Genomic DNA, 26,703 nt, shown 5'->3' with positions numbered 1-26,703 from the left:
CAAACTTTCTTTTACATCTTAACATTTTTCCTTCCTCTAATTAAACAAGGGCAAAAATGATATTTATAATTTGATTGGTGTGAGTAATAACTAATATAATAATACATTTTTTAATTAATTAATAGGTAAAAAAACATATTTTAGTAAATATGTGTTAATGGATAAAATTTTATTTTAGTAATTTTATGTAATATATATATTTTTTAAAAGTAATATATATTTTTTAATTCATTATTTAAATTAATTTACATTTTATTAATTAAATATAATTTCATTTTACTTTTCAATTTAAAATCAATTAAAATAATTAATGAGTCTTTAATAAACAAGTGCATCAATATTAATGTAAGTGGCATTTGCCTTAAAAAAAATTAGAGACTGTTACAATAAGGCATCTATATAAGAATACTCTATATAAGAATATTTTCTATTTTATTATTAAAAAAAATTAGTCTCAATTTGAGTCAATTATAAATAAGAATAACATCTAAAATGTAATTAGTTATACATTTTTTAAATCTTGTATTAAGAAAGTATATATTTATATAATAATAATTATATGTAGAATCAAATAAATATATATTGTGTCATTTATTTGCACTCAAAGGAGAAAATAAAAAAATTTATTCCACATTTTAATTATTTTAATCACTTTTAAATATGTAATAGTTATTAAGTAGTTTTTATTGTTATTGTTGTTAAAGTTGATATTTTGAGGTGTTTGGAAATTTGTTTGGAACTAATACTTCTATTTAGTTATAAGTTCTCAATTATAATACAATTAGTTTAGCCTCAAATTATTCTTATAATTTACATTATATCAAAAGATCAAATATTTTTGCCTTAAAAAAATTATACACTTAAATGCTATTATGTAAAAAAAAAATTAGAGATTTTTGTCCCTAACAAGAAATGACATATTTTAGCAATTACATTTTAGATTAGTTTTCAACTTTGTAATAATAATAATAATAATTTTCAATAATACAAAATTATTAGCAAACAAACATAGTGTTGAAAAAATAAGCAAAATAAAAGAAGTCCTTTCTACTCTTCTCTGGAAGATTAGCAGTTTCTCTCGTTCTCACCCAGCCGCCGTAATCGGCAGCTTCTCCTCCTCACCCCTCTCTCACCGACTCACGGTCAGTCCTCACCGCCAGCTGACGGAGTAACGCCTCGCCCACGCTCCCTCACCACCAGTTCAACCTCACGCACACAGCTCACCCTCACCCTGCTGCCACCATTGCCAAGATATTTGATTTTTTGAGAGAGTCCATAAAACCCTTCGTTGAGGTTTTGGCTATGGCGGAGTCTATTATTAGCTCTGATAAACCCTCCACGTCGTCCCCTCTTGACACTCCTCGGATAATCTGCCATGTGTATGTTCTCCCGAAAACTTTTTATATTTTCATTTTTGTTTTTTTCAGATTTTAATCCAGCTGATGAGTTTTTTTTTTTTGGTTGGATTGAAAATTCAGATGTCAGAAGCAATTTTCACAGTATACTTGTCCTCGTTGCAATTCACGATACTGTTCTCTGCACTGCTACAAGGTGAGCTTGTATTCAAATTGGTATCTATTGGCGTTGCTACAGAGGAAAAAGAAGAAGGGTTTTATGACTTTTAAGCCTGGAATGAACTGATATTGTTTGTTGAATTTAGGTTTAATGAGTCTTAGATGATGTTAATTAACCAATATTGTAAAGTTTATTTCTTTAGGTTACTAAGGTTTTGTAGTTGTATGAGATTCAATGTACAACTAATCAAGGTGAAAATTTTACATGAACCCACCTCCCCCATTTTTGGTTTTTGCATTGTTTTATGAAGCTATGACTTAGGAGAGAGCATAAAGGTTTCTTATTTTGTTGTCCCTTCTTAACTTGGGCTGTGTTAGTGGATCATGGGATGGGAATGTGTGGCACTGGCAAATGCTTTGGTTGCGACCAATTAAGAAAAAAAGTGTTTCTTTTTAGTCTTTGTTGCAGTTCAGTTTTCACAGTTGTGATAACTTTCATTGTACAAGACTAGGTTTTCTAAGTTAAGACCCAAAATTTTAACCAGTTTTAAAATGAGTTAACGAAAAAGATACAATACTAATCGAATGCGGTGCACCATCTTGCTTAATTTTGATCATTCACTTATGGTGAACACATATTTGATTTAGAAAAGGTTAAGGTTTCTATGATGATGCTTTTTTAATCTTTTGGTTGATTATTTATTATATAATGCACTGATCTCTCTCTCTCTCTCTCTCAAGGACTGTCAAAATTGCTAGACCATCTTGTTACTAAATATTTTATTGTTTTTCTGTTGACAGTCGCATAGTCTTCGTTGTACTGAATCCTTTATGCGAGAAAATGTTGTCGAGGAGCTTCAACAACTGCAACCTAATGATGAAACTAAACAAAAAATGCTTGATATACTAAAACGATTCCATTCAGAAGAAGAAACAGAAGACATGGATGAGCAAGGTGTGTAATTTATATCTTAATCATCCCTCCTCACGCTGCAAGATATGATTTAAGCAATGGTCATTTTTCATTCTCTGAATATTTTGGTGAATCCTTGGATTTTCTATTACAGATTGTAGAAATACCCTGCTTATAGATTCCCGAAATGGGCTTTTCTGGCATACATGGTTTAGTGCTTTCTCAAAGAGGAGTTTCTCATAAGATTGATTGGTGTTAGTTTCTTATTGTGGTATTTTACTTTCTGTTTTATGTGCGTGCTTAATCTGTTTAGACCTCTCTCATATGCCATTAAGAGGAAAGTTACACAAAAACAATAGCTGTTAGCTACCTCCTAGAAGAGTTAGTGGGACTTATTGGTTACTTCCGAAAATGTATTCAACGTGTTAAGTGACTGATAGATTCGCATCATCAGAAGAGTGGAAGTCTGTAGATGCTTAAGAATCATCAAAAGGATAGAGGGTCCCAATTTTGCATAAATTCTATCTTCCTATGTGTTTTGGTTAACTTATAATATCAACGCATGACATATTCTGCATTATGTTGCCTCGGTAAATAATACTTCTCTTCCTTGGCAGATTCAACACTATCCGAGGAGACCATTAACAAGATTTTGTCTGGTATGTTCCAATCTTATCATTACATTCATGCGTCTATGTCTGGCTTTGAATTGTCTGTCTACGTTCTTCTCTGGTTTTAAGTCCTTAAAGAACGAACTTCTTCTGCACTAATCTAAATTTTGGATTTCTCCATGCTCCATTGCTTGAAGCTAATGTAAGCTGTGTATTCATGTCTCCAGGAGATCAAATCAGTTTTGATGATCTATCTGCAGAAGAAAAGAAACAATTCCAAAGAGCTCTTGCATCTGGAGAATTCAGCAAGTTGATTGAGCCTTGGGATCCATGGTGGCTGAGGCCTTCTGCAAGGACGATATCACTCAGCAGAGAAGGTACTCAACTCGTGCAGCCAGTTGGCAAAGAGGAGCTCTTGGCATCACCAGAATCCAGTTTAGAAAGCAACCAAACTGAGATTCCTCCTGGCCCGGAAACCCCACTTCCTCCACTCAGCAATCTAAGTTCCACACAGCCGTCGCCACTTTTAGCTGTACATCTCGTTGACATCATATATAGCTATTGTTTCACGCTCCGCCTCTACAATGGTGATTGGAAAACAGATGCTGCAGAATCTGCCTTGGTGATGTTAAGCGTGTCGTCTGTATTGGGTCAATGTGCACAGCCAGTGACAGTATTGGAGGCTTTGTCTTATTGCTTAGAGCAAACCTGCTCTCCGGCTTACAGACAGATGGGGGGTTTGCAATTTGGATTAGGCCTTATTGATGATGTAGCTAGCTTACTTACTTTAGGGAACAATGCCCTATTGTGCTTGCTTTCGGACTTACGAAGGCTTGTTCAAGCCGGGGAAAAGGAGCTTAAGTTGGAGAAACCACGAAAAAAAAAGAACATAGATATCAGAAATAAGCTGAAGCTTGCTGAGAGGAAGATATATTTCATCATGTGTTGGGTCCATGAGCAACCTAGTGAAGCTTGGTCTTCCTTGGCAGCCATTGTGAGGGCAGAGAAGGCTTCAGCTATGGAATATGTTAGTGTGCCAAGGAAATTGGACAAGAAATCAGAACAAAATAGCAAAGTTTTAATTGAAGAGATAGAGTGAATATGACATAGGTGAGTCTCACTCACAAATGTTTACGTTTAATGATACGTGCACTCAAAATATATTATGAACCCAAAATATTATCACCATAATATTGTCTTACTCTATAACTATTTCTTTGAACATGCTATTTTGAATTCTCAAATCTCCAAGATTGACAAACCAGAAAGAGACAAGAGGACATGGAGAAGACCTTGAAAAAGGGTGAAGTGAGTGAAAAGTGTCACTAACAATATCATCATCTTCTTACTTATCAATGGCATCAGCCATTTCATCTACCGAGGTTCATTTCCCAAGATACTCTGTGTTTATCTCATGGGAACTCCCAATTATTAAAATCTTACTTATTTAGTTAGATGTCAGAACTTTAAATAATTTTTTAATATTTAGTTAGATGTCATAAGTTTAATTGTTAAAATTTAAAATAATTGCTATAATGGCATTTAACAAGGAAACTAATGACATAAAGGTTTCCTATGTTAAAATTTTTGTTTTTGAATTTTTTGAAACACAAAAATTAAAATATACTTCTATTTTTGCTTTTTTGTCAATAAAAAATAAAAATATGTTAGTAACTATTTTTGTTTTTTGTTTTTAAAAATAAAAAATAATAAATACATCTGGTAACTTTTATTTTTTGTTTACTAAAATGAGGTGTTGATTTTGAAGAAGAGAAGAAAAAAAAAAGTCGAAAATGGTTTAAAAATAATTTGAAAGTGAAAAAATTCTACTTTCAAAATTGAATGAATTTTAATTAATATTTCAAAAAATAATAAATAAAAATAGAGTTACCAAATACAAATACATTTTATGTTTAATTGTTAAATTTTTAATTAAATAAATAAATAAAACTATTTTTTTTTAAGTGTTACCAAACAATACAAAAAATTATCCTATGTTTGGTAGAAGATAAAACAGGAGAAAGAAAGTTTGGGGAGGATGAAAGACGAAAATTTGTTTGTTTGGATGAGAAGAAATGAGAATGAAAGAAAAAAAATTAGTGGGTTCTACTAGCAAAAATTTCCTTGATTTTGGATAGAAAGTTTTACAGTATATATTTAAACTAAATTATTTAGTTACCTTTATTTTAAATTTAAAATAATTTATATAAAATTATAATTTCATTTTTATATTATTTTATTGTGGAAATTAGATCCAGTAACCACTTTTAGGTAAGCCCTTTCTTTTTTTATCTACAATTTTTAAGTTTTAGTATAATACCTACTATTTCAATCAATATACCTATTAGACCCCTATAATCTGTGGATACTGTTTTTAGAAGAAAACCATGTGGTCAAGGGTATTTTTGGAATTGTCTGTGATAAAAATGGGTACAACTAAACTAAAAATATTTAGAAGGTAATTTTAGTTAAAAACTCATTAAACTGGATAATTTTCAACTTATCCCTATTTTATTTCCTTCTTTTGTTGCCCACCATGCTAGGCAACGGCCAAAAATGAAACCTAGAGACAGAGAGAGTACACCCTCTAGCGGCGTAGATGAGAGATCATTAACTACTTTGAAATTGAAAAAATGGTAACAAGTTACTTGTATTGTTTTCAAAATTTTCAGATTTAAATAAAAAAAAAATTTTAAAAAGAAAATATTTTCTTTTTATAACAGTTGAATCAAGTGATGGTTTTGACAACGTGGATTTGTTGGGTACAACGGTCTCTATTGGGTTGAATGGAAGTCAAAGCCTAAAAAAGTTGAGTTGCAATAAACACATGCACTTTGTTTAGTTTTGTTGTCAACTAGTAACCATTTATCAATGTTTAACTAAAAAAAAAAGTTTTAAGCCATTTTTTTGTCATGTTTTTTAGAATTTATAAAAATTCATATTCATGATTTTACTAGATATCGATTAGAGATTAGTTAACTTTTATCTTGAAACTTAGCAGAATCATGGTCCATTTTCTATCGAAATCGCAAAGAATTGTGAATATGACGCCAAATTCATCTTATCAATTCTAATTTGGTCTTATATGGTGTCAGATAAGTAACTGGTTACTACTCTTAAATTTAAAATATTGGCAATTGGTTAAAATGTCGGGTTTTCTAGATTTTTGAAATTTCGAATGATTTTTTTATGAGAAAATATCATTTTGGCTCCTGTGTTTTTCTCGAATATGTGACTGACTTCTGTGTTTTGTTAAATGATAATTCGGACCTTATGTTTTACAAAATTGATCAAAATAGTACCTAGACCCGATTTTTGTCAAAATAATACTTTATACCCAGTTGTTGTCTAATTATTGTTTGTTTTTTTTACATTGTATTTTTGTAAATAAAAAACTTTGAAAATCCTATTTTTAAAAACTTAAGGTAGTATTTTTGAAAAAAAAATTAAGAACAGTCAAAAGGTAAAAAACAACCAAAAAAATATATTTTTGTAAAAACCACTTTTATTTATAGAATTTATTAATTATCTTTATTAAATTTGTATTATTTGTCATATAAATTTCAAATAAATAAACATTATTAGTATAAAAGAATGACATAAATATTTTAAAAGTAAAATTAAACCAAAACATTATTTATAATTTTTGAAAATGCATATATATATATATTCTTTTTAAATATAAACGATAATTTAAAAAAAAATTAAGATTATGTATTATATTATTGTTTGTTATAATGATTTGTTATAATATTTAAATTCATATTAATATAATTAGTAAAAAATTAAAATTATATATTATTATCCTAATAACATTTTATAATATTTAAATTTATATTAATACAATTATTAAATATTTAATTTTTTATTATATATTAAATGAAATATAATTTTTTATTATAATAATAATATTTTATAACATTTAAATTTAAATTTAAATTAATATAATTACTAAATATTTGTAACATTTAAATTTATATTAATATAATTAATAAATACGTATTTTTAATAATTTAAAAAATATCTTCCATTAGATATTGCTTTCTTCTAACTCTTGGATTTGCCGTAGTGCTTTGAATGGTGGCACTATCGTTAATTTTAAAAACAGCCGAGGGTATTTGTGTATTTTCACACTACTTAATTTAGGAACCGAAATCAGAGAGAAAGAGGAGTGTGTCGTCTTCAAAGCGAACGTGTCTGGTTTCGCATCGTTTCGTTTGTTCTTCGATCAATCGAACTGGAAAAACCCTAGCTTTGATTCCGCACAGAGATATGGTTGACGTAGCCGATAAGGTGGCTTATTTTCAAGCCATTACGGGCTTAGAAGATTCCGATTTGTGCACCGAGATCCTCGCCGCCCATGGCTGGGACCTCGAACTCGCGATCTCCAATTACACCTCTACCAACGCCGTCTCGCCGGAGGAGGAGCCACTGGTTGGAACTTCCTCTACTGGAGTTGGCGGCGGTGCCTCCGTAAGGTCATCCGGTTCTGAATTACGTGAAGCTTCGGTGAGACCCTTGCCGAATTCTTCTAATGCCGTCGCTGGGCCTCCTGGTTTGGCTTGGAAGTTGATTACTTTGCCGATTTCTGTTATTTCTGGCAGTCTAGGGTTGATCTCTGGCGCGATTGGGCTCGGTTTATGGGCTGCCGGTGGTGTTCTGTCGTATTCGTTGGGAGTTGTTGGATTGGGCCATGGGTCTGGGCGGAACGGGGATTCTTCGACGCCGTTGGTTTCGGTTTCGGCCGCTGCGGCTGAAGCTATGGAGTTCGTGGCTGGTTTTGAGAGGGATTATGGGTCGAGGAGACCGAATTTTGTGAGTGAAGGGTTTATGGATGCTTTGCAGAGATCGAGGAATGAGTTTAAGCTGTTGTTTGTGTATTTGCACTCGCCGGATCATCAAGACACCCCTTCGTTCTGCGAGAGAACTCTTTGTTCGGAGGTCTTGGCGGCTTTTGTGAATGAGAATTTCGTGTCTTGGGGAGGGAGTATTCGGTCCAGTGAAGGCTTTAAGATGAGTAATAGCTTGAAGGCTTCAAGATTTCCTTTCTGTGCTGTGGTGATGGCCGCCACGAATCAGAGGATTGCGTTACTTCAGCAGGTAAGCATTTATCTCTAACGGGATTTTCTTAAATTCTTGAAGTTCTTGCATTTTCTCTTGTTGTCAGAGTAGTTTTCCTTTTTAGAGCTCTAGATTTTTCTAACTTTCATATTGCGAAGTGAGAGTTTTTTTTTTTCATTCTCAAATATGGGATATCGCGTGAATATTATTTTACTATGTACTAGAAAAATATTGTATCTTTCTATGACTTTGTGGAAAATGGACTAGTAATTTAAGTGTAGGGCATAGAAGGTCAAGGCTTCTAATTGAAGCTGGTCAAGTAGATTCCTTTGCTACTGTTATGGCTTTTTTGCATTCAATATGTTAAGCAGAGTAGTTGAAGTGTTTTGTGAATCTGTTCAATTGTATTGGCTCTGGGCATCATGTTTAAAATTAGTAGATGGTATAGATTTTAGTGTTTTTGTTCAAGCGCAAAGCTGACAGCGAGTTCGTTATAATTGAACTATTCTTTTACTGATCACTTCTATATAATCTTCTTCTGATATTTAGGTAATAACCTTGATTTAAAGGGTCTGCAAGTTAATTGTGGACCCAGTATTGTATCCATTGGCTATGATATTAGGTTTAATACAATGCTTTAATCAATTAACCAACATGCAGATGTCACGTATCAGTCACTCATTAGTTTCATAATAGATATTACTGATAGTAGAAGGAATATTACCCTGGATGATAAGAAATTATTTTTGGTTTAAAGAAAGGATGGAAAAAATGACTAAATTTCAGCCAGATTCCAATCTCATAATAAATCATATGAAGAAAAACCTACATAGTCTTGGCTCTTGTAGATCTATAAAACTACCCAATTGCCAACAACTCCAATTTGACGCCTGAAAGATACTGCTGCTTCTTTCAAGCTAGAGTTGCCAGCATAGGGCTAAAATAGCAACCTTGTAGACCTTCTTTCTTCTACCTGAAGTGGGTCTTGTTCCTTCCTTACAAGACATAACGTCATGGCAATGGTGAAACCACGGTCCTGCCACACCAAATTCTCTTAAAAACAAAGCCTAACTTAACTTAGAAGAGAAAGGGGAATGTATGAAGAGATGGTCTTTGGATTCGTTACTCTGTTTACAGAGAACACACTAATCTGGGGAGATCTATATGAATGGTTGTCCCTTTTGAAGAGTTGCTAGTGTAGAGTTTTATTAAAAATGAGTGACCAACTGAAAACCTTGACCTTCAAAGGGACTCCTAATGATAGGGAATGGAGAAAAGCTTTCTTTTATTGATGTAAGCTTTCGAAACAGAGATTTACATGAGAAAAAGTCTGACCTGTTTAGCTTCCAAATTCTTTGGTCTTCTAGTGTATCACAAAACAAAACTGATTCCGGCACAAAAATCTATTATGAGGTTTGGGCTGTCACCCTTTCATTTAGATTCCTGCTAAACTTTGAACCATGAGAACTCCCCCTCCATGATGAAGTTCTGCTGATGCATTGTTTGATGTACTTTCTGAAAGTTGAAAGCTGGTAGTTTATTTATTTTTATTTTGTCAAATTTAACCAGTTTTTGTAGCATCATGTAGTTAACAGCAGGACTTATCTTCCTAGTATATTGTAAACAATATTTAACTGACAACCTTTTGATCGTGTTTATTTTGCTTAAATTGAGGTGTCTTTCACTTGCTTTCAGGTTGAAGGTCCAAAAACTCCCGAAGAATTGCTTACAGTACTGCAGAGAGTTCTTGAAGAAAGTGCTCCAGTTCTTGTTACAGCAAGGCTTGATGCAGAGGAAAGAAGAAGTAACATTCGTTTAAGGGAGGAGCAAGATGCTGCTTATAGAGCTGCACTTGAAGCTGATCAAGTATGCTTTCATCACTTTTTTATTTTTCCAGGTTTAGTTCATATCTCACGTTCAGGTGACAGATTAGATGCTACATGCAAAGTCACCCACCAAAATTTGTTGTTTTCTTAAGATCAATGCTTATATATAATTCTTTTTCTTGATTATTTTTCTCCCTCTTATCGTTTCCCACCAGGCTAGGGAACGCCAAAGGAAGGAGGAGCAAGAACGCCTGGAAAGAGAAGCTGCTGAAGCTGAGAGAAAGCGCAAGGAGGAAGAAGAGGCTCGTGAGAGAGCAGCACGTGAAGCTGAGGAGAAAGCAGCTGCTCTTGCTAGGATTCGAGAAGAAAAAGCTCTGTCCCTTGGCGCTGAACCAGATAAAGGACCAAATGTAACACAGGTAATTTCCTTTTTGGCTTAGAAAGTATTTTAACTGTCTCTTTCGATACTGCTCTTCTCCCCCCAAAGTCAGGCTGGTTTAATTACCAAGATTACATTCTAGAATAGTCTTAACTTAAGCTCATCGGTTTACACTGCAAACCATAAATTAAAGGGTTTATACATTTTTAGACCCTGTATCTAGACTTATTACCTGTTTGTATTTTGTGTTTTGACAAATTATTTTTTGAACCTTGTGTTTTGTAAAATTATTTAAATAGACCCATAAACTTGATTTTAATGAACAAAAAGTTGAATATAATAATACAGTTCTTAGGCAGAATGACTGTACTTTGGTTCTGAGTTGTTAGTTTGATAAATTATTTGTGATTTTAGTTCAAAAAAAACTTTGATCAAAATTGGGTTTAGGAGTCTATTTGAACTATTTTAGAAAATATAGGGTCTAAAAAGTAATTTATCAAAACACAGGATCCAAATAAGTAATGAGCCAAAATACAGGTCTAAAAAGTTATTAAATTGAAGTGAGAATATGCAGTGGCATTAACAACCCAAATCCAACTTTATTCTTGCAAAGCTGAGCCGAAGTTTCTAAATTGCATTTGTGGAAAACCAGGTTTTGGTGCGGTTCCCAGCCGGAGAACGCAAGGAAAGGAGGTTCCACAGCACCGCAACCATCCAGGCCGTGTACGATTACGTTGATTCTTTGGGCTGCTTAGACGTGGAGAATTACAGCCTCGTCTCGAACTTCCCTCGCGTGGTTTATGGCCCCGAGAAGCTGGCGCTATCTTTGAAAGAAGCAGGATTGCATCCTCAAGCCAGCCTCTTTGTGGAGCCGAACTCATAAGGGGTTTGTAATGGTGGTATTTAGGGTGACTGGTTATGAAAACATTAGTTTGAGGAAGAATTCCCTAGTAAAATATACTTGAATTTACCTCTTCTATCTAACCATTTCAGATTGGTTCAGGAGAAGAAAATATTATATGAGCTGAGGAAGAAGACAAGGGTCAGACTCTCTCTCTCTCTCTCTCTCTCTCTCTCTAATCGTTTTTACACACAATGTTTAGTCCCATCTCTCTCCTTATCTTTTCTTGTGAAAATTCTTTTAGTAGAGTGGGGTCATCATTGGAAGATGGCAATTGAAATAATGATTTTTAATGATCTTAGAAACGTGGTGTTTTTACTAAATAATTGTTTTTTATTTTATATTTATAAAACTCTAAGTAAAGATTAGGTTTTGGAATGTCTGCTATTAATGGGTCAAAATGATGTTTTGACATATTCGTATTCATAATTTAGTAACACTTTCGGCGTTTTATTAAAATTTTATTATTATTATTATTATGATATATTTACTACATTTATTCACGTGTCAAAATCAAACGTAAAATTATTAACAAAAAAAAATTATTTAAACCAGCTGAAGTACAAAGAATATTTGATTAGAGTTATTAGTCTATTCTATTTTTTTTACTAGATATTTGATAAAAAAAATTCTTACATTAATTAATTATATAAACGTGAGAGTTTAAAAAGACTACTTTTAATTTGTAAAGAAAAAAAAGACCACTTAATCGATCATATGGAATAAATCTAACCAAAAAACTAGGATTTGATGAAAAAAAAAGAACAAATTACATTAAAGGGGAGAAACTATAAATATTAATTATTAATTAACAAATTTTGATCTAATAAATATTTGTTACAAAATTTAATTTAATTTCTTAGTTTAGTCTGATTTCTTGCTAGTACAATGTCATTGTCTATTTTTGTCTTGTAACTTATTTTCAATTTGAGGGAATAGATTTTTGTTTTGTAACTTATTTTAAAACTAAATAGTAATAAAATTTATTCCGACAAAAAATTAATAGTTTAAATTGAGAAACATAAGTAGAATTTTCAAGAACAAATAAACAAAGGGGAGAAAATAAATATTATTAGTTAATCATTTAATCTAATCCAAAGTAGGAGATCATTTTGATTTCTAGAGTAAATGACTTTTTTTTTCATTATTGAGTCACTCCAAAGTTTCATAAATGAAAATAAATTAAGGTGGGGAAACAGAAGCCCTGTGGTTGTATTCGTAATATTATGATTTAATTGTCACTATTAACATGTTAATAATAAGAGGAATGTTATAGTCAACTTTCTACTTTGATCTTTTAGTCAATCATCGCTTCTAAAAATACATGCTGAAATATATTTTTTATCAATTATTTTTACATGGTGTACGTTATAGTTATAACAATTTTTTTTGCAAATTTTTCAAAAATTTTGAATAATTTATAATGTCTAAAGTAGAGATAAAAAAATACATGTTTTTGATACTGTAAACTATTTAAAAATTTGCAAAATATATATTATAATTACAATAAACATTACCTTTAAAAAAACTAGAAAAAAAAAATTCCGACACGAATTTTCGAAAACAAATATTGAAATAGGAGGCTGTTATTTGTATAATAATAACAATATGATTAGTTAAAAAAATAAAAGTTAATAATAAAAGAATTATATATAAGATGGCGTCGCCCGGGTTCGAACCGGAGACCTTCAGTGTGTTAGACTGACGTGATAACCAACTACACCACGACACCATGTTTGACCATTCCAACAATAGTTATTTTAATCAAAACGACTCAACACACGTGAAACGGCACCGTTGAGAGCTGACATGCTTTAATTATAAGATAAGAAGAATAATAATATATACAAACACCTTTGAAGTTTGAAAGTTTACAATGGAGTTGTGTGCTGCTGACCACTCAATAAGGTGTCTAATGCCATAAACCATATGACATTTGGATTCATACCATATATTCTTTTTATTGATTTTCATTATTCCTTTGTAAGATTTATCATATATATATGTGAGAAATTTGTAAAAATTATCTTTTATTTTAAGTTTTTTTGTTGTCTAATTTACTTTTGATAATTTTTCAAAAAATTGCATCTGTTTAAAATTTGATCAGTTGTCTAAAATTTTCGATTGATTATTTGAATTTTTGACCACCTGTTTAAATTTTTTACTAATTATCTAAATTATGAGAGACCATTTTACAAATAATTATTAAAACTAGACTAAAGTACAAAATAACTTTTAAAAATAAGCAATTTTGAAAAAAAAAACACTATAAATAATTATACTTTAAATTTCAGCCAAAATAATAATGACAAAAGACTAAATGGTCTACTTAATTTTACATATATTATATGTACCATTTTTATAATATTATTATTTATTTTGTTTAAATATCTATTTTAATTTTAAAATATAAATAACTAGTTTTAAATAAATTAATAAAAAGTATCTTATCAAAATTAATTTTGACCGAAAAAAATCTTAAGTGAATATATTTTATCGATCAATCTCTAATTTAATATACTTACAAATCATATTTTAAAATTTTTAAATGTTAAGAAAAAATTAAAATCACCTTTTTTTAAGGATAAATACCACCTAATTAAACATTAAATATAAATTGTAGATTTTTAATTAATTAGCATTCTTTATTTATTTGATCTAGATTCTCTAATTTAATTTAATAAATGACTCATTTAAAATTGAAATTAATTACTTATCTTCTTTGATTGATAAAGAGTAAGTTTCGCAATATTGTTTTTCAGTTAAAAAGATACCAAAAATTTAAAAAAAAAAAAAAAAATTATAAGTCAACGCGCTGAAGTAGGCGTGGAATATAATCGCGTAGATAAATACAAGAATCGCCTTTTGTTTTTTCAACACCAAACCTTTTTCCTTCTTTGTTAGTTTTTTCTTTTGAAAAAAATTTCCCAATTCTCATAATCGAACCCTAATTTCCCTTCAATTGGTTTCCGCTCTGAAATTTGAGGGTTCCAATTCTCTTTCTCTCGCTCTGGTTTTTGTTTATATTGGTTCAATTAGGCTTTGATTTTAGGTTTTTATTCAAGAATTTTATGGTCCAAAATATGCTGATAAAGCTACGGCTGAGCCTGGGTTAGACTTGAAAGTTTCGAGCTTCGTTGATTTTAGAAATTTCGGTATGGGATTTGGGTCTTTCCGTGTTTGTTTTGTCGGCTGCCGGTTCCGCGTCCGATCGGCATTCGATTCCTACTCCGCCGCTAGTGAAGCATTCTCTGAAAAGTGCCTTCGTTCTATTGCTTCTGCCAGGATAAAGGTTCTCTAATAGCGATTGAGATTCTAGTTTGATTTTTTTTCCTTTTCTCTTTGCCCCTCCAAAAGATTTCCTTTTCTTTTTCTTCTTCTTCTTCTTCTTTTTTCGTGGGGTTTGGTATGGATATGCGTGCAGCTGTGACACGTGGAACTTTGGATTCTGGGTTTGATGATATTGTGGAGAAGGATCCAACTGGACGGTATTTGCGGGTATGGAATGGAGAATTCTGTATTGAATTTTTTCATTTTTTATTTAAATTTTATACTTTAATTTTACTTTGAAACGGTAGAGAACTAGTTTTTATATCAATTAGTAGCAATAACGATTGAAACTTTTGTAGCTTTATTATCCAATCTAATTTCCTGGTGCATTTTTTTTAGTCTTTTTAATCATTCTATGCTATGTCGGTATTTTTATCATTGTCGAAATATTGCTGTCTATTTAGAATTTTGAAGCTAGTGGATGTTAACTGATTGAACTAATTTGACCCGAGTATCATGACTGATAGAATTTTGTTTGGTACAATATGTATTGTTAATATTTGGTGTTGTAATTTCATACTTGCTTTCATGGTTTATTGGTTTTGTATATGAATTTATTGGATTTTGATATAATTTTTCGTGTATGATTACAGTATGGAGAAGTCTTGGGGAGGGGAGCATTCAAGACTGTGTATGGATCCTACTTTACTTATTATTGAAATTTCAATTATTTTTTGGCAAGAAATTTCTGTCTAGTGTCAACTGATTTCATGTGGCAAATTTTTTTTTTCTGCATCAGATATAAGGCATTTGATGAAGTTGATGGAGTAGAGGTAGCTTGGAACCAAGTGAGCATTGAGGATTTAATGCAGACACCGGACCAGTTGGAAAGATTGTATTCAGAGGTTCATCTGCTCAAGTCACTGAAACATGAAAATATTATGAAGTTTTGTTACTCATGGGTGGATGATACGAACAAGACTATCAATATGATAACGGAGCTGTTTACATCTGGCAGTTTAAGAATGTGAGTTTTGTTAACTTTTTGTTCAGTTGTTCTTTGCCTTTACCAGGTATCTTGTTTTATTTATTGTTACATTTGAATATAGGTACCGTAAGAAGCACAAAAATGTTGATATGAAAGCTATCAAGAATTGGGCTAGACAGATTCTACGAGGATTACACTATTTGCACTCTCACAATCCTTGTATTATCCATAGAGATTTAAAATGTGACAACATATTTGTTAATGGAAATACTGGAGAAGTTAAAATTGGAGATCTTGGATTGGCAATAGTCATGCAGCAGCCCACTGCCCGCAGTGTTATTGGTAATTTGACTCTATGAATTGGATATTTAGTAACATTTTTCATTCTATTCGTGTATGATATTGGATAAATTATTCATCTGAAAGCTGTGATCCTTTTCTTTTGTCCAGGCACTCCTGAGTTTATGGCTCCAGAGCTTTACGAAGAGGAGTACAATGAACTCGTCGACATATATTCTTTTGGCTTGTGCATGTTAGAAATGGTTACATGTGAATACCCTTACAGTGAATGCAGAAATCCAGCTCAGATTTTTAAGAAGGTTACCAATGTAAGTCGCTGATTGCCTAAATTTGAAAACTCAGTTTTTACATAATTGATTAATAAATAATAATGGTCCATTTGACCCTTTTTTTTCTTTCTTTTTGCAGGGAATAAAGCCAGCTTCCCTTAGCAAAGTTAATAATCCTGAAGTCAAGCAGTTCATAGAGAAGTGTCTGGTTCCTGCATCTATGAGATTGCCTGCAATTGAGCTTTTGAAAGATCCATTTCTTGCTACGGAAACTCCTGTGAATCTGAATCAGAAACCTAAAGGGATACCTACTGTCACCCCTGAATTAGTTAACTCGCCACGTGCTCAATGTTTTCCAATGAATTGTGAACCACAACGCTCTGAATGTCGCCCAATGGACGTAGACTCTATCAGCAAAAAGCAGTCTATTGGTTCAGTTGTGAGAAGTGCCGGTGGCATGTCTAGTATTTCGAGTGCAGAACTATGGAAGTACACTCAGAATAATGAATTCAGGTTAATGGGGAAGAAAGATGATGATAATACAATTTCATTAACTTTGCGCATTGCTGATGCTTGTGGTAGGTATCTGTGATTCAAAAGCTTTATTTGTGTTTTAGTTTGTTTCTTGTATTTCTTCATTAAAGTGCAAGTGTAAATTTTGTTCTGTTTTAACAACAGGCCGGGTAAGGAATATCCATTTCGCATTCTATCTTGATTCTGACACCACGGTCTCAATTGCTGGAGAGATGGTTGAGCAACTTGATCTCTCGAATGAAGATATTAGTGTCATAGCTATGTTGATTGACAACTTAATCGGGGAGCTCGTGCCCAGCTGGAAAGTTGCCTCTGGAACCTTGTCAACTGGAACAAATAGCTCAACTGGGGATTGTTCTTTACTTCTAAATGACGAAAGATGTTCTTGGGATTCAGGATTGATCGCGTGTTTTTCCCACGATATTGACAGGCATCATATTCTCGAACTGAGGCAAGTGGAAAATCAAGAAAACCAAGGTTCAAATATATCAGCCGAGTATGGTGAAAATAATTTTAAAGCTTTGGAGTCGTACAAACTTGATGAACTCCTCAAGGGACCAGAAGGAGATGAGTACAATCATGAGCAGGAAGAGAGTAGTCGTGAAGGTAAACTTGGTGAATCTGTGGTGATCAATGTGACCGGAAAGAGCTCTGCGCTCTCCTATTATGATTCATGCTCTGACTTATGGGAAAATTTTAGCTTGTCAAGCATACGCTCCTTGTCTCTTGGAGAGAACAATCATTATTATGAGCTAAAGCAGGAGCTTGATGCAATCGACACTCAGTATCAGCAATATTGTCTTGAACTCTTGAAACTGAGGGAACAAGCTATAGAAAATTCGAAAAAGAAGTGGATAATGAAGAAAAAAGTAGCTGCTGCTTAATTTTTTTTGCTTGATTTGTTTGATTCTTGCTTCTTCTTTTAACTCAATATTTTCCCTGATTACATTGTGGGAATGATTTGTTTTCATTATTTGTTCGTTTCTTTAAAATGTGATGAATTTCACTGGTTTTCTTTAATTATTATTGAATATTATAATTCATTGATTTGTTATTTCATTTTAAAAAATGAATTTCCCCTTTTTCCCTTGCACTGAAGTTTTTTTTTAAAACGCCAGAATCGTTATTTGAGACCCAAACGAGCTTAATGAAAAGATCTATGGATACTAAAAGTAGAAGGAACTCAAAGTCTTCATTAAGCAAAATTTTAGAAAATGTGTGTGCTTTCTGCCTCTGAGGCTCCCATAATCAAATTTCAAGATTGAGTGGTTATCCTTGAAGTCAAACACAATCAATTTCTCTGAAGAGATTCACTTGTTCGATCAACACAACAAGCTTAATTGAGAGTTATTCACATTTTATTAACAAAACAAATCATCCAATCCAATACAAATATCCACACAAGAACAATGCACAACCATGACCAATGACCTAAAGATATTTTCAGTTTATGAGAATACAAGTACGTACGAGTAACCTTTACACACTCACCAATATCTTGATGGAAAAATCAAAATCCTCCATTGTCAACTACCATGAATCCACCATTGTTAACTACCAGTTTTCCTTTACTATTTTCGATTTCTCGAGTATGAACTTTCCTTCCTTGTATTTCTGCGTTTCTTCGTAGGCTCTTTCGTACTTCCAACCAAGCACTTCTCGGCAATCAGAGCAGTAGACATCAGCAACCGTATGGAGACCAGTCATTAGTTGCCTGTCCTCTTTAGCCCCCACCATGACGTTCATCGCATGAGAGAACAGAAAGGCTCGGCCATTCCTTCCCTAAACATCATCATATCAAGGTTTTTTTCAATGCTTGCAGTAATACTAATAACAGAACTAAAACAAGCTGATCTGATCCCACATACCCAACGATCACACAAGGTACAATACCTCTCACCCTTAAACACATTACAACTAACATAGCTTAGTTCACCTAATGTTATTTGGCTTGTGTTCCATCAGAAAATTTAAAGGATTTTCACCTAATAGAGTATGGTTTGGTTTAACTTGAAGTAAAATCAACACTAAGTAGTTCACCTGAAAAGCTTTAGAAATGACATCGTCGTGAAGAGCAACATGATTCCGGCAATTGCAGCAACTGTACAGCCTCGGCCCAACCAAGTCTGCCATCAGTGTTGGAAGACTATAACAAAACAAAGACCAGCTTGCAAACCACCCAAAATGAAGACCCTTTTGAGAGCAACACCTAAGTATAATCAATATTGAGGAAAAAAAACCATATAATTCAAAATTGAAAAGATCAATATAAGCCACAGCCTCACCTTCTTTCTTTTTTTTCAACAACAAATGTACTAATAAGATTATCACAACCGACTAAAATTGGGGCCAATAATCTGTAGAGGCTGTGGCAACACAATTGAGTTTGTTAGAATAATAATGTCATCTGATTAAAGCCATTAATGACATGGAAAGAGATATAAATGGTAATTGAAAAGGACACCAACACTGTCAGAAGTTTTAAAATAGTAATAACACTTATAGCAAAAGCAACCCATTTTAAGAACCAAACAAAACATCAGCACCACCAGAAAAGTGTAGTATCAAAAATAGAAAATGGTTTTTAGACATTAAAAACTTGATGATCTGGGTATTTTCAGTTTCACAAACATGAGTAAACCCCCATATGAAAAAACCAATCTTTTTCTATGATTATGAAATATCAGTCTTGAATTATAATTTGCTCGGATCAGTATACGACAACAAATCTTGATGAACATAAGAAGAGGAGTTTGATGTTGTTTTACTTACCTGGTAGAGAATTTTTCATATTGGTTTCTCGCTGATGAGACTCGAAGAGAGAGAGAGAGAGTGTTAGGGTTCTCTAAGCTCACTAAATTCAGAAATGGTTAGAATCGTCTCTCTGAATTTTGCTTTCTTTTTTTTCTTTTTCTTTTTAATGGAAAAAGAAGACAAGATGGACACGAAGTTTGTTCGGTGAAACGACATTGCGTTTAATTCAAATGAGGGAGTTCACCATTGTCGTTTGTGGAAATTGGGAAAGGTTCCAAAATGGAACCGAGTTGCCTGTCAGTAACTCAGTCCAGTTAATCACTGACTCAGTGATGATCTTCAATTCACCCCTCCCTTTCTCTAGACTACTCTTTTGCTCTTTTGTAGATGCATAAATTTTTACAACTTGAATAATCTGCTCAAACCAACCCGAAAAAATTGCCGAAAAACGCAACCCGAATAAACCGACCAAAATTTAAACCACCCAAATGTTACATTGGACGGGTTGAAAATAAGTATCAACCCGCCCAATATAACCAAACTCGCTCAATTAAGAACTTATTATTAATTTATTATTTTTAATACATTTAAATAAATATATTAAATTTACATATATACTTAATTAAATTTATATTTTAAAAAAATATTGTTTTAAGCTTAAAAAGATAAACTTCACACTATTAATACTAGTATTTAAAAGAAAAAAAAAATACAACTTCGGTTTGGGTGGGTTGACTCGACCAACCCGCCCAAAAAAAATACCACTTCGATTTGGGCGGGTTGACCCAACCAACCCGCCCAAATTATTGGACGGATTAAATTTATTTTTTTCTTAATTGGGCAAGTTACGAGTTCACTTTTGCTAATCCGATTATGACATTGGACGGGTAAAAATATCTTGTAACCCGATCAACCTGCCCAATGATCAGCCCTACTCTTTTGCTCTTTTTCTCTCTAGTCTCTCTTGTAAAAATAAATTTATGGGTCTTTAATTTTTTTAACAATTTTTAATTAATAAAAATTTATAATTCTTAACTATACATATTAATTAAATTATTTTTCACTACAAAAAAAGATAACTTTTAGTGACAAATTTTTAGTCACAACATATATTTTGTGTGACTAAATGTCACTTTTAGTAACAACAAAAAATTACTTGTAACTAAAAAGTCATACTTAATCACAAGTTGTCACTAATGTAGTTTTAGTCACAACCTATTATTTTTAGTAATAAAGTTTGTTGTGACTAAAAATACATTTAGTGACAACAAATTGTGATTTTTGTGACTAATACTTTTAACCACGGACTTTTTAGTGATGACATAAGTAAGATGATTTTTTTAGTCACAAATTTTTTGTTTTTAGTCCCAAAATTTATTGTGACTAAAACTAAGATTTTTTGTAGTGATTTTCCATAACTTTTCTAAATTATTTTACGATTAAAATATAATATTATAAATGGTTTCTCTTTAGACATTTTAAAATAAATCCTTGGTAAATTTTCCAAATTTATTTTAACGAGCATTATAAAATTTTGTTAGACAAAATTAGCCACTATAATTTTCATTATTTTTTATGATTTTTTTACCTGTATAATTTATAATTTAAAAATACTAAATCACTTTGCACTTCTTAATTAAAAATAATAACTTTTTAAAGATTATTATCTATTAATATTGGATGATAATGGAATAAATATCAAAATTATTATTTTTATCATTATCATTATTATTATTCATGTATACTTTTCTTATTTAAAATTTAAATGAAGGCCATAATTAGAATATATTTATATTTGGGTGGTAGACAAGATCTTCATGATTTTTTTTTTAAAAAGTTAAAAATTCTTTTCACTCTCTCAAAAATAAAAAAATTACCCATTTTAAAAAATATTTTTAGAAACTTATTTTTATCTGTCCGTTATTCTTGCTGATTTTTAAGAGATATATTATAATATTGTAAATTTAAATACAAACACACCATTATAGAATAACAAAAATTCTTTCTAAAACTTGTAAAGAAAACAAATACAAACTTCATTCATGAATTATCAATCCAGTTTTGAAATAAATAAAACTGATCATAGGCTACCTAAGAATAACAAATATTCTTCCTAAAAGTGATCTAAAAGCTATATCTCAAATCGACATAATGGACAAAATTTACTAGTTTGTAGCCATTCAACAATACATTTTTGATGATATTTGTGTGCACAGGGTAATGCGATAGCTTCCAAACCAACCAAAATGTCTTCCATACAAATCGAACATGAAGCTTGATTATCCTTGATATGCACCTTCTCCAATCTTTCAATTGAACTTTTACTCGCCGCCACAAAATTAATAGCAGTATCATCCATAGCATAATTGTCGTCGTAATCATTAGACAATTGAGGAGGTTGTTCACCAATCAAAATATTAATTTTCACTTTTATACTCAGATGAGTATTTGTGTCGGTCCACATATTCAGACCGTAATCATAAATTTCATCGATTAGAAAAGATAGAGGACGAATTTTAACTTGTTGAAGCGAGAAACTTATAGCATTTTTAGCATCGGTATTGTCCTCCTTCATCAGTGTCTCGTGTGAAAGATATAAATCGTTTGTGAAGATTTCATTGGAAGTCCGTTGTATAATCTCCGTAGAAGTGTGAATTATAAATACAGGAGTGGCACTTTCTATTGGAATTGGATTTGGATTTGGCAATATGTCATAATAAAAATAACCAAATACTTGGGGAGCCATTTAAATGAGAAGAAAGAGTTGAGAAGAGAGTTTTTTTATGATTAATGTTAGGGAAAGAATCTGTGTGTTGTGTGAATATATATAGAAAAAAATAATAATGACTTTGATAAGAAAGTGAGGCGGTGCGATTAAAAAGATATTTTTGAAATATCAAAATTAAAAAAATCTGAAAAATAATAATAATAATAAATTTTAATTGAATGCAATCATAATCATTTGCTTTTCATTTATTATTATTATTATTATTATTATTATTATGTTACAACTAGAATAAAAGGGCAGTTTGCATATCTATACTAATCAGCTTTGTTATCACTAACATAAATTATTATCCATAACAAAAAGAATAAGTTATTGTTACACTTTCCCGTAAATTAATCACTAACATAATCACACTTTTTTAGAATATTATATTAACTAATTATTAATTTATAGTAATTTCCCTTATTTTTAGTTATTAGCAAAAAATAATGTGTAACATTCAAACCAGCCACATATCAAATATGGCACTTGTCGTAAATTTCAAAATATAAAAAGTAGAGACCAAATATTTTGGATACCATTTTGTAGTTAATCATTGCTTATTCTAATTTTCTTTCAATGTTTCAACTCAATCTAATACAAGTATAATAGGCTTTTACACAATTTTGATATTGACTACAATTAATTATATATAATGAATATTATAGATTACAAAGATTGTTATTTGTGTTGTTGGATACCATACCAAACCCCAAAAAATTAGGGATTCAACATTCAATATACCAAATCAATCGTTAAAGGCAAAAAAAAAAAAGGAAAAATGATTTATAAAGCAAATCAATTAAATAAGGAAATAAATAGGTATAATAAATAAATAAAATTTGAATGTGTGTTATTTAGGTTAATAAATATTATAATATGGGTATATTAAAATATCAATTTCAAATTAGTAATTATTTATATTATATCGTGTGTAAGGGTAAATATTCCAATAAAATTGATGTGTTTGATATTCACTTTTTCTAGTAAGGAATTGATTTACATTAATTCAATGTAAATTAGAAACGCTTTACTAATTTTATTCTTTTCACATTCACATTCAATGTTGAAATTTTTGTTTTAAAATTTTTTAAACTCAAAAATAAAAATATATTTTTGTTTTATGTTTTTTTTTTATTTTTATAAATTAAAAATGCATTTGATAACTTTTCTTTTTATTTTTTGTTTGAAGGATAAAAAAACAGGTTTGGTAAACATATTTTTATTTTCTAAACTAAAAAATAAATATATTTTTTGTGACCACTATTTTAAGAAAATAAGAAAATCATTGTAAAAAAAGTCATATTAATAATATCCCAACAATCTCAAAACTCAATATCTATCTATGAGAAAATACAAAATCAATAAAGTCTACATAATAAAATAAAATAAATATGAACTAATAACTGTTCAAACTTAAAGAAAAATATTATACCAGTTATAACAATCAAATAATATCTTTACTCAATCTCACGATAATTGTCCAAGCTTGGAGAGAGCTACGGGAAGCCATTGATGCTTGAGAAAGCTCAGAAACCATTGAGAGTGGGCTCTTGTGTGGCTACGAGAAGGAGAAAGAAGAAATAAAAATAGGTTTTAATTTTTTTTAAAAAGTATGAAAATCTTGTTTTCAAAATTTCATAAATTTTAAAAAATAAAAAAATGAAATTAACTTACCAAACAAGTTTTTCTGTTTTGGTTTCAAAATTTTAATTATTTAATAAGAAAACTATTTAAAAACAAATTACCAAATGGGGCCTATACAATGATTTTTTCTCTCTTTTTTTTTTTTTGAATTAATGACATATCCCTATTATTTTGGAGGTTTCCAAGCCATGGTTTATTTTCTACATATTCCTTTTCATGGGTGCTTATGGTCAAAACCTCTTAGACTTCATCATAGATGGAGGAACATTTCAAAGAAGGTGTAGTCTCTCTTGTTTTCTCTTTGATTCGATTCAATTCTCTTTGAAATCCTTAGCCATTTCCTCACTCAATTTCAATGTGAAGAGCAAAGTTATTGGTGTTGAACAAAGCAAAATGTATTGACCAACTTGGTTGCACTTTTTGGGGACAAAAGTGCCTTTGATGAGCTTTTCATGCAAGTGATTATTATAGCAGCCTTTGCCTTGGAAAATTGCAACCCTAATTATGGTGTCATATTTTTGAAGAGTATTACTACCAAAATCTCACTTTGCATTTCATGTTTTTAGCCTCTTCTTTCTTTCCATTAGCTTTTCTTAGTTTGAGGATCTAATAAAAAAAGTTATTCCCATGGGAGAATGATACCCAAGCTTAAACAAAGGTTTTAAAATATCATTTAAGGTAATTGTTTTTTTTTAATTGAATTATGTATCTAAATATATATACACTTGTTAGGATATGACATGCTTGATGTATGAATTCAATTAGTTACTATTGGCTATGTGATAGCTAGAATAATGATATGTACTCAAAATCTACACCAAAATATTACACACAGTAATTTAGGTGCACATATCATTACACGTGATAGATATATGAGAGATTGGAAGAGTATAATTTGTAGATTTACTTATTATTTAATTTATTCAAGCTGATATATGTTATAGAATGGTTAATTTTATATGGATCAACAAAAATATTTTTTAAAACGTATAATTAAAACAAGGCAAATACAATATGAGATAAACAAACTTTATTCATTATCTTTATCCATCTAATTTTGAAGTAATCACCCCAAATAGAAAAATTATAAACATATGCTTTTAGATGATAGGCTTTACATGCATTAGTTCCCTTCTACATCTCTACTTAAAGATATTTTTATGTTCTTCTAACCATACAACTACTAAGCTAACTCATCTCGACACAATGGACAAAATTTACTAATTTGTAGCCACTCGACAATACATTCTTCATGATATCTATGTCCACAAAATAATCTAGTAGCTTCCAAACCAACTGACATATTCTCCAAACAAATGGAGCACGAAACTTGATCATCTTTAATTTGCACTTTCTCCAATTTCTCGATTGACTTTTCACTTGCTGCCACGAAATTAATAGGAACATCATCCATATCATATGCATGATCCTCGTCATTGTCGTTGCTGTCATCATTAGATGTTGGAGGTAGTTCATCAACAAAAACATCAACATCCACTTTAATACTCAAATTATGATCTTTGTCGTTCCACATCTTCAGACCATAATTAATAATTTCATTCGTGAGAAAAAATAAAGAAGAAGGGGCGTTAACTTCTGCAAGCAAGTTATCTATGGCAACTTTGGCATTAGTATTGTCGTTCTCCGTCAATTTCTCGTGTGAAAGCAATCCAACATTTGTGAAAGTGACAGAATCTTCCGGTCTAAAGGGACGTGTAAACTTCACAAATAAGTGAATTAAAAATATGGGAGTGTCACTTTCTATTCTAACAGGAATATTATATGGCAATATTTCATATTGAGGAGGAGCCATAACTTGGGGAAGAGCCATAACTATGAAGATTAAAAGAAATTGATTATAGAAAAAACTTAATTGAGATGATAATTAGAGAAGTATTATGCATCAAATTGGTCTATACATATATATATATATATTTATATAAGATGAGAAATAGTCGGTGGTATAGATTCCATATCATCAAAAAAAATTTGAATTTCAGTTTTAAAAAAAAAATCTGGTACATGATATAATTAAAAGATCTATCCAATTTAAAATATCGTATGTTTAATTTCTTAATTTTAACTATTTTAAATTAATATAAATATTATATTTACTTTTTTCAATTTTTCTATATATGTAAACTTAAATATAAATTGATACGAATTGTCTATTATAATTCCCTACTCTAATAATTTAAGGCTTTTTTTTTATATATGTACAACAAAATTCAAGAAACTTCTATAATCATACTAAATATATTATTTACAATATAATATACAATATACAATATATAACTAAATATGAAACATAACTACTATAATTAAGTCCGTCTACCAATTACTGCACTTTCCTATTTAGTTTTTTTTTTTTTAAAAAAAAGCAACTTTCCATATATGATTTTGTATCAAATATAAATTCATTTATACCAATCAATCAACTACCCATTATGACAACACCACTAGATTATTCACAAAAAAAAAAAAAAAAACTTGAATAGCATATCACATAAACAAAAATTCCAATTATTGTTTTTTCGTGTAAAGAATATTGTTTGTGATGTTACACATATTTATTTTAAATAAACTAAATTGTTTATTAAGTTATATAGAATATAAAATAAATATAATTCAATCAACAATACTAACATTTTAAATATTTTTTTAAAGATAATATAAATGTATTATTTTTATTTTATGAAAATTTAACATATTTGTTCATTCTAAAAAAAATCAATGGCACTATTTTGGTTAATTGATCACAAATAATATATAAGCACGTTTGTTTATTTATTTTTTCGAAAATAAATTTGATTAATAGTACACAAAAGTAACTAAGCCTAACAACACCACCAATAACCTCCCAACAGAATTAGTTAAACACTAACAAAAAAAACTAATTCCTTGTGGCAATTGAAACCACGAAGATCTCCAGATGCAACCAATACACAACCGAAATGAATCAGACATCA

The 26,703-nt window shown here is 30.8% G+C and overlaps 5 protein-coding genes and 1 non-coding gene across 10 annotated transcripts; 3 read left to right on the top strand and 3 right to left on the bottom strand.

Moving 5' to 3' along the window:
- The first annotated feature begins 1,022 nt into the window (after window positions 1–1,022).
- Window positions 1,023–4,488, top strand: LOC133778670 (uncharacterized). Of its 2 annotated transcripts, XM_062218672.1 has the most exons (6): window positions 1,023–1,379; window positions 1,479–1,551; window positions 2,316–2,469; window positions 3,045–3,086; window positions 3,266–4,148; window positions 4,291–4,488. In XM_062218672.1, exons 1-5 carry the CDS (start codon window positions 1,303–1,305, stop codon window positions 4,135–4,137), a joined length of 1,218 nt encoding a protein of 405 aa, XP_062074656.1. In that variant the 5' UTR covers window positions 1,023–1,302; the 3' UTR covers window positions 4,138–4,148; window positions 4,291–4,488. The 2 variants fall into 2 exon arrangements, with proteins under 2 accessions (XP_062074656.1, XP_062074655.1); XM_062218671.1 differs by having other exon boundaries at window positions 3,266–4,488.
- Window positions 4,489–7,191: 2,703 nt separating this feature from the next.
- On the top strand, window positions 7,192–11,510 carry LOC133778669 (plant UBX domain-containing protein 10). Its single transcript, XM_062218670.1, has 4 exons — window positions 7,192–8,138; window positions 9,795–9,965; window positions 10,141–10,344; window positions 10,957–11,510. The coding sequence occupies exons 1-4, from the start codon at window positions 7,311–7,313 to the stop codon at window positions 11,185–11,187; spliced, it is 1,434 nt and encodes a 477-aa protein (XP_062074654.1). The 5' UTR covers window positions 7,192–7,310; the 3' UTR covers window positions 11,188–11,510.
- A 1,353-nt stretch (window positions 11,511–12,863) lies between these two features.
- On the bottom strand, window positions 12,864–12,937 carry TRNAV-AAC (transfer RNA valine (anticodon AAC)). Its single transcript has one exon. It is a non-coding gene; the product is annotated as a tRNA-Val (tRNA).
- A 1,147-nt stretch (window positions 12,938–14,084) lies between these two features.
- LOC133778668 (probable serine/threonine-protein kinase WNK10) lies at window positions 14,085–17,609 on the top strand. Its single transcript, XM_062218669.1, has 7 exons — window positions 14,085–14,703; window positions 15,129–15,166; window positions 15,275–15,502; window positions 15,585–15,805; window positions 15,914–16,071; window positions 16,172–16,610; window positions 16,711–17,609. The coding sequence occupies exons 1-7, from the start codon at window positions 14,614–14,616 to the stop codon at window positions 17,448–17,450; spliced, it is 1,914 nt and encodes a 637-aa protein (XP_062074653.1). The 5' UTR covers window positions 14,085–14,613; the 3' UTR covers window positions 17,451–17,609.
- Window positions 17,610–17,906: 297 nt separating this feature from the next.
- LOC133778667 (protein yippee-like At4g27745) lies at window positions 17,907–19,491 on the bottom strand. 4 transcript variants are annotated; one of them, XM_062218666.1, is made up of 4 exons: window positions 19,339–19,491; window positions 18,852–18,932; window positions 18,607–18,775; window positions 17,907–18,348 (listed from the first exon to the last, which is right to left on the bottom strand). In XM_062218666.1, exons 3-4 carry the CDS (start codon window positions 18,697–18,699, stop codon window positions 18,121–18,123), a joined length of 321 nt encoding a protein of 106 aa, XP_062074650.1. In that variant the 5' UTR covers window positions 18,700–18,775; window positions 18,852–18,932; window positions 19,339–19,491; the 3' UTR covers window positions 17,907–18,120. The 4 variants fall into 4 exon arrangements, with proteins under 4 accessions (XP_062074650.1, XP_062074649.1, XP_062074651.1 ...); XM_062218665.1 differs by having other exon boundaries at window positions 18,607–18,759; XM_062218667.1 differs by lacking the exon at window positions 18,852–18,932 and having other exon boundaries at window positions 19,339–19,476.
- Window positions 19,492–24,917: 5,426 nt separating this feature from the next.
- On the bottom strand, window positions 24,918–25,565 carry LOC133780196 (uncharacterized). The gene has a single exon (XM_062220066.1). The coding sequence runs from the start codon at window positions 25,563–25,565 to the stop codon at window positions 24,918–24,920; it is 648 nt and encodes a 215-aa protein (XP_062076050.1).
- Between the last annotated feature and the right edge of the window lie 1,138 nt (window positions 25,566–26,703).

This window comes from Humulus lupulus, chromosome 5, assembly GCF_963169125.1.
Source record: "Humulus lupulus chromosome 5, drHumLupu1.1, whole genome shotgun sequence".
NCBI classification, from domain to species: Eukaryota; Viridiplantae; Streptophyta; class Magnoliopsida; order Rosales; family Cannabaceae; genus Humulus; species Humulus lupulus.
Note: the sequence above shows the minus strand (reverse complement) of the source record. Positions and strands in the feature narration are given on the sequence as shown.